General features: G+C 37.0%; 5 protein-coding genes across 11 annotated transcripts in view; 3 read left to right on the forward strand and 2 right to left on the reverse strand.

Moving 5' to 3' along the window:
* Dh44 (diuretic hormone 44) overlaps positions 1-3,884 on the forward strand; it is a 48,829-nt gene extending 44,945 nt beyond the window's left edge. For 2 of the 3 annotated variants that reach the window (XM_066405972.1, XM_066405973.1), the window contains exon 3: positions 3,182-3,884. In XM_066405972.1, coding sequence (XP_066262069.1) covers positions 3,182-3,427 — 246 coding nt within the window. In that variant the 3' untranslated portion in view covers positions 3,428-3,884. Of the gene's footprint in view, positions 1-563; positions 1,753-3,181 lie in introns of those variants that run through there. The other variant, XM_066405974.1, reaches the window with a different exon arrangement.
* Mpv17 (Mitochondrial inner membrane protein MPV17) overlaps positions 1-5,344 on the reverse strand; it is a 48,613-nt gene extending 43,269 nt beyond the window's left edge. Inside the window, exons 1-2 of one of the 2 annotated variants that reach the window (XM_066405970.1) lie at positions 5,068-5,344; positions 4,315-4,667 (exon numbers count right to left, since the gene is read on the reverse strand). In XM_066405970.1, coding sequence (XP_066262067.1) covers positions 4,323-4,667; positions 5,068-5,253 — 531 coding nt within the window. In that variant the 5' untranslated portion in view covers positions 5,254-5,344 and the 3' untranslated portion in view covers positions 4,315-4,322. Of the gene's footprint in view, positions 1-3,481; positions 4,668-5,067 lie in introns of those variants that run through there. The other variant, XM_066405971.1, reaches the window with a different exon arrangement.
* LOC136419544 (uncharacterized protein C9orf85 homolog) lies at positions 4,958-6,735 on the forward strand. The gene is made up of 3 exons (XM_066405968.1): positions 4,958-5,089; positions 5,927-6,222; positions 6,324-6,735. Exons 2-3 carry the CDS (start codon positions 5,943-5,945, stop codon positions 6,596-6,598), a joined length of 555 nt encoding a protein of 184 aa, XP_066262065.1. The 5' UTR covers positions 4,958-5,089; positions 5,927-5,942; the 3' UTR covers positions 6,599-6,735.
* Positions 4,964-9,718, forward strand: CSN6 (COP9 signalosome subunit 6). Of its 2 annotated transcripts, XM_066405967.1 has the most exons (7): positions 4,964-5,089; positions 7,224-7,447; positions 7,714-7,845; positions 7,978-8,129; positions 8,211-8,429; positions 8,519-8,659; positions 8,796-9,718. In XM_066405967.1, exons 2-7 carry the CDS (start codon positions 7,231-7,233, stop codon positions 8,934-8,936), a joined length of 1,002 nt encoding a protein of 333 aa, XP_066262064.1. In that variant the 5' UTR covers positions 4,964-5,089; positions 7,224-7,230; the 3' UTR covers positions 8,937-9,718. The 2 variants fall into 2 exon arrangements, with proteins under 2 accessions (XP_066262064.1, XP_066262063.1); XM_066405966.1 differs by lacking the exon at positions 4,964-5,089 and having other exon boundaries at positions 7,130-7,447.
* Positions 9,719-10,532: 814 nt separating this feature from the next.
* Positions 10,533-18,849, reverse strand: LOC136416000 (uncharacterized). Of its 3 annotated transcripts, XM_066400959.1 has the most exons (14): positions 18,580-18,848; positions 18,035-18,177; positions 17,254-17,450; positions 16,955-17,196; positions 16,718-16,894; positions 16,297-16,461; positions 14,079-14,350; positions 13,710-13,984; positions 13,407-13,605; positions 13,030-13,209; positions 12,724-12,884; positions 12,162-12,307; positions 11,818-11,994; positions 10,533-11,263 (listed from the first exon to the last, which is right to left on the reverse strand). In XM_066400959.1, exons 2-14 carry the CDS (start codon positions 18,163-18,165, stop codon positions 10,922-10,924), a joined length of 2,664 nt encoding a protein of 887 aa, XP_066257056.1. In that variant the 5' UTR covers positions 18,166-18,177; positions 18,580-18,848; the 3' UTR covers positions 10,533-10,921. The 3 variants fall into 3 exon arrangements, with proteins under 3 accessions (XP_066257056.1, XP_066257051.1, XP_066257060.1); XM_066400954.1 differs by having other exon boundaries at positions 16,955-17,450; positions 18,580-18,849; XM_066400963.1 differs by lacking the exon at positions 11,818-11,994 and having other exon boundaries at positions 16,955-17,450.
* Positions 18,850-18,969: the final 120 nt, after the last annotated feature.

Below are 18,969 nucleotides of genomic sequence, written 5' to 3' on the forward strand. Positions count from 1 at the left end.
CGCACGTAGCAAGGGTAGCGTTAAAGTACTTTCAACAAGCTCAGATTGAACTGCTTCCTTGGCCTCCAAGATCTCTAGATTTGTCTCCAATTGAACACGTGTGGGACATTGTCGGTAGGAGACTGCGAATTTTACAGCCGCCCCCTCAAACTCCCTCAGCGCTTCGACATAAAATGAAATTTGTCTGGAATGAAATACCTTAAAAGGATATTAACCACCCCATCAGGAGTGTGTCTGCGCGCATTAATGAATGTGTAAGAAATCGTGGCGCATCGACACATTATTAATTATAAAAACCCCAATTAATGGATTAAAGTTATCCAGTTTACTTGGCACTTTAGTTATTCACTTACTTTGACCCCTCTGACATTGGTACAAAATATTATCGAAATCGGAACGCTTTTGCTGGGTGTTCGGGCTTCTGTGTCACTTAGCATATGTAAGGACTTGTGTTATTTTGATGGATGCTATGCGAATATGGAAGATGTCCACATATTCTGGGACACCCTGTATGTGAATCTTAAGCGAATAACCTAAAATAGGCATATTTTCATTTGTTCCAGAGGCAAAAACCTAAACGGCTACGAAATAAGCGTTACGACTACCGGCCCACATTATCCGTTCAAGCGCCGATTCAAGCTCTTAGAAACTTGTATGACCGAAGCAACTATCAGCAGAAGATCCTCCAAAATCGGCAACTCATTAACCAACTAACAGCTTCTTAAATTTTAGGCTTTGTTCGAGAATCTCCAGGTTATTCTAAAACCCATTGGTTAACACACGCCAGGGGGCTTCACAATGAAGCCCCCTGGGCAAGCCTCCCGGTCCTAATTATGATTTCTACTAATATTTCAAATTTCCGATATCACTTAAGGTTTGAATACGCATTATTTACTAAACGGCTGCATTGTGTAAAATTTATATGATTAAAAAATGTGTTAGATGCCTATGCAATATTCCCATTGAAGCGCTTCTATGTGTCATTAGCCAATTAACTTATTAAGTGCTACAAGGGGATATTTCGAGAGCGGTTTGACTATTTAAAATGAAATTTTTTGGATATTGATGTACGTGCAAAGGGGGCAAAACTCTGACGTTTTAATTAAAATTTTATGACGCACAGTTTCGTCGGAGCAGGGGCGGGCGGCTGAAGTCTACAAGGACGGGGGCGAATGAAATGACGTAACTTTTTGACAGCAGTGGATGCCGTGTAGTCGTTCACGGAAGACTACAGGAAATCGTTACATTTATTCGGTAACAGCTGATGTGGCAATTTTAATCGTTAACGAACCGTGTGCGTGTCACGAAATTTCATTAAGACGTCAGAAATTTGCCTCCTTCATAGCGCATCAGTGTCCCGAAATCTCACTTGAAATAGCCAAACGGTTCTCGAGACATCCCCTCGTAACTCCTAAAAAAAAAAATCGCCCTGTATTGTTAATTGTAACGCAGTGATAACTAAAAAGTATTATTAAATATTAATTAATTCTATCGTGTATCTAGATGTCGGAATTCTAGTCAGTTCCTTTCCAGAAGTTTAGCTAGAGCGAGTCAGTATAGCCCTTCAGTATTCCAGAGCGTAACAACCGTAGCGTAATAATTTATTGTAGTGAAATGTATGGATTTGCTTGTAGTTGATATAAAAATGTATTTATATGAATTTTTGTTATTTCGTCGAAGAGGCATGAAGAATAAATTAAATATGAATTAAATAATTAAGGATGAATAAATTAAACATGAAGTTCTAGTGTTTTTCTCACCTGGTTAAGAATAGCTGTGATATATTAACTGTTCTTCCCATCTAGGTGGCTGAAAGGAAGAAACAAGGAAGGCGTGGTAATTTGTCACATTATTGCGCCACCCTGTATACCACGGGGCTCAAGTGCGAGCGACCTGAACCTATATGGAGTAATAAAAGTTAACGTTTTTTTTTACAGGCTTGAGCGTTTGTAAACCATTTCCTTACGGTCCTTCTGTTCTATGAACCAATTAGTCGCGTAAAACATGAATAAATATTGTCAAAACGTCCGTAGAACGAACGTGATCAGGAATTTTAAATTCATTAATGATGGCCATAATTAATTATTTAATAATTTTATTGTTAATTTTTAAATGAAGAAATTTCAAGTTACTTAAGAGCGTTTCAGTATTTCGAAAACTGAGTTTCATCCAACTGAAAGGTGATAATTTTCGCTGTTTCTTGTCCCTTCGTGCGTGTAATCATTGCCTATTTATTATTTTTCCCCTGCATTATTATTTGTTTGTGTTTTTATTTTCACGCAATGTAGGAATATGATATGTTTCCGCTCCGAAATCAAACGAGTTCATCAAAATAAATAGATAACTTTTTAATATCACATTTTACATTCAAACCGTTCGCCTTAATAATTAAAGCGTGCAATAAATGACGTTCCAGTTTTCAGCAATATTACAAATTCGGCTTTATAAAATTTTGCAACAGCTGCACTTTCCAAATAAAATTAAAATTAATTGATTCGACATATTTAATACGACTGACAAAGACTAAACCACTTTTCAGAAAATTGGTAAAAAGCTTCAAAAATAGCTGGTTGTGGAACTAGTTAGGACATAATTATCTGGTTTTACTTTGGCGCCAAAAGGCTCTTCCTAATGAGTTTCACACATATGAGTTTTTTTTAATTTTGCTGCGCGATGAAAAAATTACGAGAAGAGATTGATTAGAAAATAAGTGTCAAAAGAAATAAATGTCAAAACAAATAAGTGTCAAAAGAAATAAATGTCAAAACAAAAAAGTGTCAAAAAATTATGAGATAAATGACACTTGCGAAAAACAAATTCAGACAGAGGGTGCCGGGCATTATACGTTTGGCTATTAGTACTGGCGCCACGACTGAGGGTAAGTGTGCAAATGCAGTGTCCTAGGTTTGAATTCATTTTTAAAGTTATTTTTGGTCTGCTAAGTTCCGAGGTCTAAATCCTTTTTGGCAAGAACGTTAGCATTTTTGAAACATATTCTAAATGAAGTGTTTCTGAATGTTTCACAGAATTTTAGATCCCTACTGGGTTACTCGCAAAACTAAAAAAAGTGATTAAACTTCTATCTTAAACCCTAAGTGTTTGCACCGTGAATCTGACTGATGCCGAAGACCAAATATTCGATCCCTGCGGCGTAAACGTACTAAATCACAATTACTTGCAGGAACCAACTCTCGAAGACAGCAACGACCCAGAATTTGGCCTTCGACGAAAGCGACAATCTTCAAGAATCAATGAAGCCGGTGGTTCGCTCTCCATTGTGAATTCACTGGATGTCCTCCGAAATCGACTTCTCCTGGAAATTGCCCGAAAAAAGGCCAAAGAAGGAGCCAACCGCAACAGACAACTCCTGCTGAACTTCGGAAAACGGGGATTTTTGCAAAGGATGCCGCACCATCGAAACATATAATTTCTGAACCGCAGGCTGTTTGGAGTTACGCCAAAAAACGATACCTCTCTCTGATTTATGGTTTGCTGATTTGGATGTATTTTAGTTGTAACAACGTATTATTAAGGCCTATTTCCGATTATTTCAATCTTAATCCTATTAAGCTGCGCAAGGACACAGTATCTTAAACGTTATTTTTTAAGAATTATAAAACCTATTACCGACTTATTGTAAAAAGTGTTAAATCTAAGAACGTAGTGGATGGTAAATAAGTACTCGGTAGCTGTTGTTTCATTTATTTAGGTTCTGTTGCAATACTCATAATGGAAAAACAAGGTGGGGGCTGAGAGGCTGCAGTCCTTAACTGATATAAACTCCTCGTTAACGTTATCTAAAAGAGATTTCGTTCGATGTTGTGGTTGTAAACATGCTAAACATTAAGCAATATTTCTCATTAAAGGCTTTTCGGTTCAATGAACAGATGTTTTGTTTAGGCAACGGACCCGGTTAGTTTAGGTGCCTGTGCGTTTCCTAAACAGTAGTCCGATAAGAGTGGCCGCTGTTTCGAATCCCCTAGTTAGAGTTGATTGCAGGTAAATCACGCGGTGGGAAAAACTCAGCACGCCACTGGATTCTTCGGAAGAACTGTATTAGAGTCCATTTTTTACTCTCGCGATGTCTTCTTGCGCACACTAAACGCAGGAGGGGTCCCAAATGTAAAATTTTTTAAACACCCTGCATCTACAAAGGCAACTAATTGACCATAAGTACCTATAATTATTTAATTAATTACAACCGCTTAATCGACTACAGTTGCGTGCTTACTTATAATTACTTAATCAATTATAATTACTTAATTAAAAAGTACAACATTTTATACGTACATATCTTCCTCTTTTCCACCTCACTAACATGTTTACTGGTGCGTTTTCCACGACAAATAAGTGTTCCAAATCAGCGCGACCCCCTGCACTAACAACACTTGGTGCGTTAGCGGAACGAAGTAAAAATTAACCAGTTGCACTGCAGGCCACAATTTCCAATTAGCCACTACGATATCTGGATAATTGGTTGGCAGATCTTTTTTAATCTGGGCGATGGGGACCCCATTGATGAGATTCACAGTTGTTAGGAATACCGCTATGAAGGTTGGAGCGAAAACGAGTTGATCGGATAATACTTTCTTGAGGGTCGTTGAGGTTGACATTTCATTTCCGAACCTTCGGGCTAGTAATCGGTACCATACTGTCAATGTGGGACCCTGAAAAGCATTTTAATGTTATAGGTGGTGTAAAAAAAGTTCCATATTCTCTATTAAGAATACACAAAGGTTCGTATCTCGACAAAAATGATTTCCAATTATCAAATACAGCGGAAAACCGTACACGTGTAACCTTTTTATGTTCTATTATTCAAGATTAATATTTTATGATCAAATCAGACATTAAATACAGGAAAATTTATTACATTATCGATTTACTACAATCAATCCACCAACAAAGCAGACTTGCATTTGAAAGTCCCTAGATGCGTAATGACAGCCGATTAAGACGAATGTCAAAAATATCCTAACCTAAATTATATGTTATCACTTGAAATCATAATACGTTTTTAACAATATTTTCCCGGAAAACTATCCTATTTGGATATATTCAACTTACCACGAATATCGTTCCCAATAAGGTAAATTTTATACTTCTTTTTGGTTGATATGTTTTAAGCGTTCTTCCTTCTATTAATGTTTGCGCGATTATATCTCCCGTGCCCATTAGCAGTCCTGTCTGAGCGGCCTGGACCACCATAAAATGGTTCTTCAATAATCTTTGATAAACTCGTAGCACCGACATTTTTCTTGGACTTTTTAATTAAAAATTCAAATATTTTAGGGTCTAGAAATCATGTCACAAACACATGTTACCAACCTAAGCTCAGACATAAGTATGATTTATTGTCTCTTTTCCACTTGCGCAAACATGGCAGCACGATTGTCGTTGCTTCGCCGCAAAGTAACAATTATAAAGTCATAAGGTTAACTACTCAAGTATCAAATAACCATTATGATTATCGCCCATAACTCAAACTGTTCCCTTATAAATGAACAAATTGTGGAGGCTGGCTCATAAGGCCTTCAACTTTAGAAGTACGTGGCCGTGTCTTAGATACCATCAAAAACTATCAAGGCTATTGTTCACAGTAAAATCCACAAATCTTACGTATTTTCTGTAGAGTTCTTGCATCAAAAGATTATACATTGGTTCCCCAATAGTACTCCATACTAAGATAGATATTGAGTATGACTTACAATAGGCAATTGAGGAAAATAAAACAGCCGTTTTTTCACAAAATGGATCATTCTTAACAATTTTTAATGGAGGTGTGCCATCAATGATGGGTAGCAATAGCTATATTCCTAAATCACTTTAAGAAATGATATTAGTTTAACTCATGAAGCACAAGGAATATTATTTAATGTATATTGGCCAGCAGACACTACGGTACCCATATCTATCTCTGTTGTAGCATTAGGTATTGAGTTATGAGTACACAAAAAGGAAACGCAACTAGAAGTAGACCGCAAAAATACAAAAATCGAACGGCATTTAAAAACAATCTCCATGACACGAGTCAACAAACAAAAGGGATAAATGCTACTCGCGTGAGCGAGGTGTGCCAGAGATGTAAAGAGATTATAGAATGGAAGATTAAGTATAAAAAATATAAACCGCTTACACAGCCTAAAAAGTGTGTGAAATGTGACAATAAATCAGTCAAAAGGGCCTATCATATTATGTGTGATCCCTGTGGCCAGAAATTGGGTGAGTAGTCATTAATCTCCTTTTAGAGCTGATATTAGAATATAAATCGGCAATAAAATTAAGCTAAAATGGCGGTGGAAATAGTTTGCCTTTTTTTTCAGGAGTGTGTTCAAAATGTGGACAGTCAAAAGAAATCATACACACACCACCCACACAACAAGAACAGTTCCAACTAGATGAAGAAATGAAGCAGTTACTTAAATCTCTACCTGAGAGAAAACGTAGAACTTTTATCCGTTTTTTAAATAAATCTAGAGTAGACCCAGTAGATGCCGATAAAGAAAGTAGAGCCGAGGAAATTTTGAAAAAACTCAATGACTTGAAAATAGAGGAGAATTCAGAGGATGACTATGATTATGATTCTGATGATGATTAATGTGAAGATAACAAGTTAGATATCTTGAAGGTTCTGGAGAATTATAGTTAATAAACTGTATAATGCATCAGGTGTCCTTAGTCAGGACTTGGTGATTGCTATGCTTCCAAATTTAACAACACCTATCATAATCCATGTTATTTCATACTATAGTATATCATACTAATAAATGTGTCTTCATATATTATTAATATAGTATGGACGTCACTGACTTACTCCAAACGGAGTCGTCACATAAGAAATGTTTACAAAAGATCATACGAAGTTTTATTTTACTTCTCTCGACGGACTCGTAATGGTTAGCGCCACAAATCTTGTGTAGATAGATAAAAGTTTTTTTCTCGATAAATGCAGCATTCGAACGATAATCAACGCATCGATATGTGATCGATAACGATTTCAATATCGATTCTGTTACAATTCAAGTTACACTTTTCAATCTCAGGCTATCCTGTCGTTCCGAGACGAACCGAAACTGAGGTTATTTGTTTGTTTTCTCCCGTCAACTTTCAATTAAAATAAATCACATTCATACGTTATAATAAATTTCTAGTTTTATTCATTGTTTGCCAATTACTCTTGATTAATTAATATACTACTACATGAGTGATTTGGTAGACTCTAGGGAGAAAATGGAAATAGAATCTGCAGACGGGGTCTCATCTACAACAAATTACGAAATGGCGGATGCATCCAAACAGACCATGGACACCAGTGAGGCAACTAAAAATGTTATGGCTCCTGGCACTACCGGCTCAGTTACTTGCTCTCTACATCCGCTCGTTATTATGAATGTCTCAGAACATTGGACTAGGGTGAGGGCTCAAGCTGAGCGACAAGTTCCTCAAGGTGAGTAATTACTTTTTTCACAATTTAGCCAAGAATGAGTCTTTGAGTTTTCTGTCAAGTGCAGAAAACTACTTTCCAAAGACCGAGTCTTGAGTTACTAAGTTAGCACCATGTCCTTACTATTGACTAATTGTCTTTAAAATCTAACTTTCAAGCCATTTAATTAAAGCTTCCTTGCAGCTCCTCACAAAAAACTATATGCTGTAAGAAGCAAAATATTTTTCAAGGATTTACATCCTCTAAGTCATGATAAAATCTGTTTTCAGTATTTGGGGCTCTCATTGGTAAGCAAAAAGGAAGGAATATTGAGATTATGAACTCCTTTGAGTTAGTTGTTAATACAATTGGAGAAGACACTGTAATTGATAGAGATTATTACAATATGAAAGAAGAACAATGTAAGTATATGTGTATTTATTTGGATTATAGAAATAGTTTCTCAATCAGAATTTGACAAGATCTTAAAGCTATGTATTATCAATCTCTCCAACATTGTTATCTTATTATCTTTCATCTGTCTTCTTTTGCAGTTAAACAAGTATTCAGCGACATGGATTTTATTGGTTGGTATACTACTGGCGATGCACCCAATAATTCTGATATAAAAGTGCATAAACAGATATGCGAAATCAATGAGTCACCCATAGTAATGAAACTGAACCCACATGATAAAAATATTGATGTAAGTCAGTGAATTTGGTGAAGTGACTGGACCTTGACTGAAAATTGGGACATGAGGTAATAAATACTTAATGATTTTCAGCATCTGCCAGTTGCCCTCTATGAATCAGTGATAGATCTAGTAAGTGGGGAAGCAACCATGCTTTTTGTGCCGTTAACCTATACTCTTGCGGCTGAAGAAGCTGAAAGAATTGGCGTCGACCATGTAGCAAGAATGTCTTCTACTGATTCAGGTGAAAGCTCACTGGTTGCTGAGCACTTAACCGCTCAGCATAGCGCGATTAAAATGCTCCATTCAAGGGTAAGTAAGCTTTATTGTTATCAAAAACATAAGTAATTGGCAGTAAACTATGTTTTACCTTTTTTCTATAACATGATATTTTTTTTCAGGTGCGCCTTGTACTAGAATATATGAAAGCTATTCAGAGTGGTCAATTACCTAGAAACCACGAAATTTTAAGGGAAGCCTATTCTTTGTGTCATAGACTGCCAGTTGTCCAAAGCGCTCGATTTAGACAAGATTTTTACAATGTAAGTACTCAAACTGCAATTCTGGCCTTGATTACTAATTACCTTTTTACCGATGTTCTGTGAAGCTTTTGTTTAGTTTTGGTTTTCTGAGTCATGATGAGATAGTGATACACATAATTTTTATTTTTTATTCCAGCAATGTAATGACGTCGGCCTAATGACTTATCTTGGAGCTTTAACCAAAAGCTGCAATGATCTAAATCAATTCGTCAACAAATTCAATATTCTCTATGAAAGGCAAGGTCTAGGTAGGAGGATGCGAGGCATATTCTTTTAGAAGAAACAGAGAGGTTGTCAATGAGACATTTACGAATCAGACGAAGACAATTCTTTTTGATTATCCCTGTGTTCAATTATTTGTTGTCTTTAAAGAAATCTTGTTATCATAAATAACGAGTCATTCACTTCGCGTGTCAGAACTTTAAAATACAATACCGTAATAACTAAAAGCATAAATGCGTTAATCTTTGTTTGACTTTGTCGAACAATCGATGCCATTATGTTTTAAAAATAATATCATTTAAATTTCCTCCCTCAATTTGCCTGATTTAGTGCATTCTAGACACCCAATTTACGATCATCTATTACTCTATGGCTTATCGCAACTCTATTGACTTCCGGTCTAATACCCTGATGGCATACGAATATTGACCCATCTACAATTGAGCCACTTTGTTCAAATTTCCTAACTAAATAACAAAGAGTCCTTTCAGTTGGCCCATTTCGCTGAGCTCTGAAATTTCTCACAATGGGCAAAATATCCGGCGAGCAAGCATTTTGATTTGGTATGTACGAATTATTTCTATGCACAACTGAATCGCATGTCTATCGATGCTAAATTGACTTAATACACTGAAGGTAATGTTTCTGAAGTTATGACACGCAGAATGGAAGATCCATTAGCTGAGAAGTGAAATACACTGGTATTTAGTGAAATTCAACTTTTATGTCACTTTGTAAAGTTTTAATTTAATAGGTTCTATTGTGATTATTAATTATAACTAATAAGTACATTCATAATTCGCTTACGTTCTAATATAAGATGTTACATGCCCATTTTGGGAATGAATGGCGTTTTACTTACAAAATTATTCAAAAGTACAAACTTCCATTATTTGTATACCGGCCAAAAGTTCAAGAGTATTTTTCTCTTGAGAATGCGTGAGGTTTCATTTGAATTCTGTTTTTAAGGTTCTAGAACAATATCATCATTTGCCAAAGTTTTGTTATGTCTTTGAGCGCACCCCGTATTATTTCGTTTCGCATATTGTTACATTCCTTAGGCCAGCTGTAAAGTTTTTTGCATGTTTGGAATCCATTGTATCGCCGTTATCGTTCGGCCTATGACTCGTACCTTCGGCTAAGGGCCGATTATAAAGTTTTTATATGCTTTCGCACAGATATAGTTTCGTATTTGATTCAGTTGTATGGCAGCGAGGCGAAGAACGAGACGTTCTTAACCTGGAACCAGTAATCGGAATTATCGAGTGTTCCTTTGTTTCAAAGACAACATTTAGTGTGTAAAAGTGTAGATTACGTAACTTTCATTTAGTATTGTGTATGATAGTGGATGTTGTCAAAGTAAAAGTGGCAGTTATGATGCTCGTGCTGTTGGTATTCGGAGGTGCGTTACTCCTTGAAGGCTAAGTAGAAACCAAGTTTAATTTAGGTAAGTTCGTTACGATTTTATCAAATCAAGTAATTGAAAAAACCCCACAATTTAAAAATATTTATGAATCACATTTTAAATTCTTCAGTGGTGCGTGCTTCATAACCTTGGTACCATAATCGAAGCGTCTTGACGCACCGGTCCAAAAATTTGTGTATTTATTAAGAGAAAAAGTGGGTATTGCGAGTACTAATAAGATTCTTTATTATACTTAGATGAATATTCCTTTATTACAGTCACAAACAATCCATTAAGAATAATGCTGTGGCTATTTCTGCTTACAAAAGTAACTTTATTACATTTATAAATACTTATATTACGTGAAATGGAAGACGGTTCATCATGCACTTTGCAATTGCATCTCAGCCCATCATGGTTTTAGTACATTCATGCATGTGTAATTAATTACTAACAAAGTCGTTCGTGTGTTTAGATTCTGGTACAAAATATTACGTCTGGAAATATCGACCTCATTTCATGGAGAAGAATCTTTCATTATGAAAGGAAAACACAATTTTGCGTTAAGTGAAAGCATATAAGCAATATGCAAGTGTTTTCCCCTAAATGAATTGATTAATTCATAACAATTTTCATCATATTTCAATGCTTTTTTCTACCCCAATTAGCTCCTCAAATAAAGTACCGCTTAACTCCTCCCCCCTAAGTACCCGATTCGAGTATCTTAATGTAGCCTCCGCTAAATCCTTTACTGACCATTTCCGGTCAATGAGTATCCTGCAGACAGTGTCCAGTTTGGCCAGTTGTTCGTGTTTATGAGCATAATAAATTAGGAAAGGAAGGCCTGCAACACTGGCCGCCATCCACTGAACCACAAATTTCAGTTGGACGTCCCCTTTGCGAGATGAACCACAACCCCAATTTCCTGTTGCTACTGGTCGTAAACCATTAGTTGACTTTTGGGCAATTGCTGATACCTAAAACAGTATTCATTATTATCTCATAAGAATTTCTTAAGGGATTAGAGAGTAGTTGTTGCAATTGAAGGTGAGCCATTTGATAGACTTTATTATAGAGCTAGTTTAAATCAGAGTATTGTTAATGTAACGAATATAAGAGGGTTGGACGTAAGTAGTAAGAACTGAGTTACTAACAGGAAGAGCAGTTATATTGGTAAACAGTGTGTTAAATTTAATATGATGTGTAGGGTGGGTAAATTTCGGTGTTTATATAGAAAAAAACATCTCGGTAACTACAGGCGATTTAAAGAAATAGAGCATTCTCGATGTCTTTTTTCAAGACACCTCTACTTTAGTGATTAAAACGTCTTGGGTATTCAATCTGAAAGCATAAGTTCGATTTTGGCTATTTTTAGTTATATCTATCTTTCTTAAGTTAGTTGCAAGCAAAACTCACTCCATGGTATACCTACCATCTCTGGTAGGTTAACTTTTAATTTTGTCATGTATAGGTAAGGGCATGGATTAGTTATTTTAGGGAGGTAACACTCTTGGGTGTTCAAGGGTATTACCTTTGAAGTTAACGGTAAATATGCCGTGAAATCAATTTCTTCTAGTGTTTGTATAATAGCCTCAGTAACGCATGATATAAACCAAGCTCTACTTTCTCTAGTGTTATTATTAATCTCATCTAAAGCATTTTGTTCGCCATTTCCACTCTTCGGATTAGAGGACTGACAATCCAAACTCTGTTAAACATGTATCGTCTAAATTGATTGTTACGTTTTCAAACAGTATTGCCTAAATAAAGAATATGTATATTTTTGCTATAAATACTATATGTATTTGGCAATACTGTTTTAAGCCTTGTTGTGTGCATTACTATATCTATTCATTCAGAATACGAGATACTTACTAGTTGAGCAGCAAGGCGGTGCTTCTGACGGGCCAATTCTAGGCTTAGAGATTTGGCACTCAAAACGAGTTTATTTTTCTTTGTTGTAAAATTTCCTACATTGTCAGAGGCTACATCACAACCTTCAGTCAACGGAACTGGGACACCTAAAAATAAAATAGTAACTGAAAAATTCTGGAAATCAAAGAAATTTTAGACAACAAGCAACTAAAGCCGGATTTATAAACTTAAGGTTGGATTTGGCTTTAGTGTCAACTTCGCACGTTCTCCTTCTATTCGTAGCACTGTTGAAACACTCAGAATCAGCCCAAGGGATGTATTTCTTTTTTTCGAGAGTATTCAACGTCGAGTTTATACATCCGACCTGGTAACATTATAATCTTGGGTTTGTACCATTTTAAATAAAATTTTGGTTCGTTATCTGTACGAATTGATGAACGAGTTTGCTTTTTTTGTTTGAAATGTTTGGAAACATTTGTAAATTTGATATTGTAGAATAGGAACGTCAACTGAACGCATAAATAAAGCAATAGTTTATATTCACACCATTAAAAATTCTAACCAGCAAAGGATTCACTTAGAGTTCGTTTCAGCAAAGACCCTGCAAATCTGACCACTGCCAGATCTCTGTTATCCAACTCTCTTTTGGTGCCCTTTTCAGTTTCCAAAATCGGATTTTCCAGCCAATGTGAGAATTGTTCATATACTTCTTCAAGTTCTGAACTGGAAAGAAATTGACGTATTTCGTACGATTACTGTAATCCAATAATGAGCAATTTTATAGGTCAAAGGAGATATCCTCCGTTAACCCATGAATCTTATAGCAATCAAAGTAAATCTTTATATATATATTTTTTTATTTTATTACCTATACTCTGTGCTAAAACTATATTCCGAAGACTTGTTTGACTCCTTTTTACTTAACGCTTTGTGTTTCGTTTTAAATTTATCAATCCACATCTTTTCTTTAGTAAGTGAGTTTTGAAGAAAGTCTTCGTCTAATGAGTCTTCTTGAAGGGCAAACCCCGTTGAGCCGCCACGTTTCACCCTATAACACAATGTCGCCTTAAGGCAGAACATATATACATCCTAGAACTGTCTAGAAAATGAACAAAAACATGCGTAAGTACATGATGCATTGTCGCAGTCTTAGGAGTGACTTCACTAAAAAGATATCTGCGATAGTTTAGCTGCTATCCAATCCCGCGTTGAGAATGGGGCACTTAAATCTATAATTGTACTTACTTTATATCACAGTCAGCCACACCCGAACCAGTAATAGAAATTCCAACTGCATAACTAGATTCTTCACTAGAGCTTGAAGGTAACTGAGCTGCCTCCTCCTTGTTTAACGCCTCACGCAATCGCTGAGCAAAGGTATGTCGTCTTTCAGGCGTTTCTAAATCTATGCTGTATCTCTTATGGAAATTTTCATCTTCGCTTTCTAAAATGATCAAGAAAACTCTATAGGAATCAATCTTTCGAGTTTTACTGATTAAATAGGGTAGTTGATAATTTAAGCGGGAGAATGAATATTTTCTGACTTACCGTCTTCCAAGCTGCTTTTGGCACTTAAAAAATCGTAATCGCTGGAACTGGAACTCGAGCCATTTTTTGTTGGTTTAGGGGGATACCTGGTGATCGGAAGACATTCACCTGATGACCCCAAAACTATGAATCTGCCCTTTCTATTGTTAACCAAATTGTCACCACTAGGACTTCTGTTTATCATGTTTTTCTCCATCTCGAGCCTGACTTTCAGCTTGTTGGTGGTGTTGTTGTTACCACTATTTTGTGATACTAAAGAATCTGTTCTCGTGGTACTGAAACATATACCCAAGAAATTAGTAGCTCCCTAACGTAATAGAAAATGAGTTAAACAGTTTTGCTGAAATATGGATTCATAATTTTTCTTACCTACATGATTGTTGAGTAATTAGCGGTACATTGGAATTATTGCCTTCAGACTGATTTGAACCCATTGACTCTCCAATGGGAGAAAGCCTTCTGTGTCGTTGACTATAGGTATAGGAAGTGCTGATATTTGATACGTCTTTATCATTAGAGTTATTAGTTTTTTGTTGGAAACCTAACAAGCATTTATTCAATTCCCTAAGAATATTGTCTTCTTCGTATTGGCCTATAGGGAGCCTTGTATAGTCGTCTGCGTCAATGCAGCATACGCTAATCTGGAAGAACAGGAAATTTTGTTATGTAGATTTGCTTTCTAGGATTGTTAAAATATACTGCGTGACAAAGAAAGGTAAACACCCATTAAAGATAATTTTATTTTAATAATTTTTTTTGTACGTGTTCAGTACTACATACTTATTCAATGATTACATTTTCAGCAAGATCAGAGGAAGAACTTCATTTTTTTTTTCAATAGTGTGTTGGGCATCCACGGTTCCTTATACACTCATTGATACGCCTGGGCTCGGATCTAATAAGATTGTCAATGTCTTCTTGAGGTATCTCATTCCAGGCAATCTGAACTTCATGAGTAAGGGCTGCTAAAGTCTGTGGAGGGTGCTGTAAATTCAACAGTCTGCGGCCAATCATGTCCCAGACATGTTCAATAGGAGACAGATCCGGCGATCGAGGTGGCCAGGGTAAACGGTTGATTTGATGTTGATCCATGAACGTTATTGTTTGCCTAGCAACATGAGGTCTAACATTGTCTTGCTGGAAAATAGCGTTCGGGATAGTTCGAAAATATGGAATCACATATGGCTCCAACACTTCTTGGATATAGCATTGGGCAGTCATGTTGCATCTAATGAAAACTAGGGGTGACCTGCTACCATATGCGATAGCACCCCATACCATAACGCCTACAGTACGGTGGACATGACGCTCTCTGTCAAATTGTGGATCTCGCCTTTCACCCCGTCGCCTTCTCACCCTTGCCCGACCGTCGTTCATCCCCAGACAGAAGCGGGATTCATCACTAAAGATCACCTGAGTCCATTCTTGGTTCCACTGAATCCTCTCTTTACACCATTGTAAGCGGTTAGATCGATGTTCGCGAGTGAGAGCCAGCACCCAATGCAGACGATAGGACAAAAGGCCAAAACTTCGTATTCGGCGGTATACTGTACGCATACCAACCCTATTCCCATGTTCTTCAAACCACTGATTTGCAATAGCTCGACTGCTGCTAAATCGGTCTCTAAGAGCCAAAAGTCGCAATCGACGATCTTCGCGCTCTGTGGTTCCTCTGAGTCGCCCAGTGCCTCTGGCTCTGTGCCCACGGCCTTCCTGAGTCCACGCCTGGTAACACCGCACTATGGTTCCTAAGTTTCTGTTATTTCTTCTAGACACTTCTCTGACCGACAGACCTGCTTCGTGCAACCCAACAATCCGCCCCCTCTCAAAGTCACTAAGCTGACGGATCTGTTCAATTCTACGCACTCTAGGCATAATGAGTAAAAATTATGACCGATTGCAACACACTTCACAAAAGTTGCGATGGAAATGTGAACAAAAATGTTTAAACAAAATTTTATTTTTTTAAGGAACGACCCATGGAAACTAAAAAAAAATTAACAGATAAACTTGAAATTTTGATCATTTCTTTCTTTTTTTAAGATAAGTCAACATGCAAAAAATTATCAAAATAAAATGGTTTTTAATGGGTGTTTACCTTTTTTTGTCACGTAGTATATTATAAACCCATATTAATAGGGGACCAGATAGGGCGTTCCAAAAAGGTTGTGCCATACTTATGGTTATAGAGAGGTTATAGAGAACACTGCGGTAAACAATTTTTGCATAGAAACCCCTAGTCGTTTTGGTTCCGGTTATTTTTGTTCTAAAACACTCTGTCCTGCATCTCCACAGGGACGTCTGGGTTTCCTATTAGCTCAGAAAGTGCGCATTTCAAAAGCCTTGTTTATTTTGTTTGTTTTTAATTTAGTCGCTTAAGTTGAAAATCGAAGTTTTTTAAACAAAAACGACTTTGAAGCCAAAACGGCTTATTTTTGATTAGAAGTTTCTATGTAAAAATTGTTCACCGCAATGCCCCCTATAAACTTTTTAACTTTGGCATAACCTTTTTGGAAAACCCTGTATGTGGTTTATTTGCACCCTCAAATTTTATGTTGAATGTTTGCTATATTTGGTTCTTACTCACTTTTCTAACTTCATCCAGTTTCTCCAATGTAGCTTTTTGCTTTGGATCCGTTATCCTCGCTATGTGCCTCACTCCCTCTATCATCATCACCTCGTTATCTTCTAAAGCTTCTACGTTTAAGAGTAAAGTCAATAATTCTGGCATTGTTGCTAGAGAGATTGATTCCTAAAACATTATCAGACTAAGGCTTTCACAGCTGGTCAAGATATAATTGAAGATATGTGTAGGAGGGTGGGGATTAAAAATTTCGCCCAGGGCGCCAGCCTTGCTAAGGCCGGTCCTGCCCTGTATCTACTTTATACTAAAATTCCCGATGAAATCCGTATAGTCGATTTGTTTAACGTTCCCTTTCCTTTCTTGCTTCTTCTGGAAATGCCCTCAACACTTCCCTCACAACTAAGAATATTGAGATGAGCCTTACCTGAGTACAGCTATTTCCTAAAACGTTCCCACCTATTTTGGCACTAGAAAAACAGATTTGTAAATGGTCGACATCCGATCGTTCTAGTCTGCCCTCGTGCTTTATGTACAGGGGGCACAAATGCAAACTGCATTCTAACCAATCGTCTATAGTCAACCATTCTTTGCTATTCATAACCTGCGGCAAACCTGAATGTTACAACAGCAATTTCTGGTTATTAGCTGTGCGATTACTGACTTGTCTGAACACTCTTAAGCATCCAGAGCTGTTATCGTCCTCCTCCAGCCAATCGAAGTAATGCAAAATGCTGCGCAATTTTGCCTTTTGGGCATTGCTGCTCTGCAAAGTTTTAAAGAGATTTGCAAAATTGAAGTTCTGCAGTGTTGGGTGGGTCTTTTCCGTTCTCTTAGGGAACGTCGAGAAGAAGGCATTTGCTAGCAATGAAGCTGCCAGCGTATAGTTGACTTCGTTCCTATCAGCTGTTGGAAAAGGAGTTGCTGAGGGTTCGTGGAAGAGAGGAAGCTGTGTGTGTTTACCTTGTTGTTGTAAACTAAAGTGTATTCCACTTCTAGGTCTTAATTCCTTTATCATAAGCGCTCTTCTTACTATGTTAGGCAGTGTTTTGTTTAAGAAGTTACCCCTCTCTTCGCAAGTCATGTCTTTGTGTAGGAAGTATAGGAACCCCAGGAAGTGGTCAGGGTCTACTGTATCGTCTTCTGGATCTAAGCTTACGCTAAAAGCAAAAAATACTAGATAAATAAAGGGTGAATATTAAAGGGTAGACCTCAAAAACTAAGCAACATCTTTATGTAATATATTTTCTAAATCTCTAAAATAACCGAAATATGCGCGAATAAAAGTTTTAATAAATAATAAAACCTTTAATTATTATACACTCCGAGACTGGCTATAAAAGGTCTTGGAAATTGTCGCCATTGGTTTCATTTACACAAATTGTCGCTTGCCTTATCCACGACTCTGTACATGCTGTTAGAAAAGATTTTCTTCGAATTATTTCTGCGATGTTTTCTATTTGTTCAGGCAACTCTACCACTCTGTTAATTTCAATGGTAAATATCAAGTTTATCATATAACCCCACAGATAAAAATCACGTGGATTTAGGTCAGGTGATCTCGTAGGCTATCTTATTGGTCTATTGCGATCTATCCATCTGTTAAAAAATTTGGTACTTAAGTCCCGTACTTTTTTTTACTTTTTTCATACGCGCATATTTCGTATATTTTTTGAAATTTCGAAACGCGACAGCCCAGGGCGACGGACTTGCTAAGGCCGGCCCTGACTGTAGGAAGACTTACTTGCACATTTCGTAAATCCTTTGCATTGCTTGGACTATTTCCACGGTATCTTTAGTTTGAGCTATCTTCTTCAGCTGCTTTTTCACCGAATCCCACCACGGGAGGTCGGAGGGCAGCATTACCAGAGCCATGGCAGGGGCGGTCTAAGATTAGATGTAAGGCTAATTTGTATAATGTAATTTGTAAAATGTAAAGTTATTTTGGAAAAATCAAATTTATTTCACAGTACTAGGGAAGAAAATGCTAAACGACCCAGTTAGTTCGTTTACTCCTGGTGAGATCGTGTTTGCCGGATTGCCCGTAACTGCCAGGGCTTCTGCTGGGACAGTGTTTAGGTCAGCAGGCAACAGTTCTTGAATAAAGCTTAAAATAACTAGTGAAAAGTGTTTTAAAGTTCTATGTTAGGCGCAAATGTCGCAAAAGCGCATCTGGTGCATCGAAGTAATAAATCATTCGGGCTATTTTTCTGTGGATGTTAAAGAACAACTAATGCATTTTTAATTTGCCATGAAGTTACACTTATTCAGAAACTATTTTTAACTTACGTTATAAATACGCCTGGAGCTATAAATGTAGCACACTTAATAGAAAAATAGCACAATTAGGCCTATTTTTAGAGAAAAATAGAGGTATCTGTTGAACACAATGGGAAACGCTTTCGCTTGACAACATAACTGACTAAAAACTAGTGAAACCATGATAAGACATTTCTGATTCAGTATGAAAAAAAGGAATAACAGTACAATTAGAAAAATAGGATAATTCACTAAAACTATCGAGATGCCATGATGTGGCGGAATATTGTGGCTCTCCAGTCTAAAAATACGAGTTGCGAGTATGACGACGCCGACGGCGTTGCCCCGCGCAACCAGACGTCGGAGTCGGGGCAGGATCGTAGTTAAGAGATTTTCCAATGACCCAAACATAAACGAAAA

This window comes from Euwallacea similis, chromosome 2 (assembly GCF_039881205.1).
Source record: "Euwallacea similis isolate ESF13 chromosome 2, ESF131.1, whole genome shotgun sequence".
Lineage (NCBI taxonomy): Eukaryota > Metazoa > Arthropoda > Insecta > Coleoptera > Curculionidae > Euwallacea > Euwallacea similis.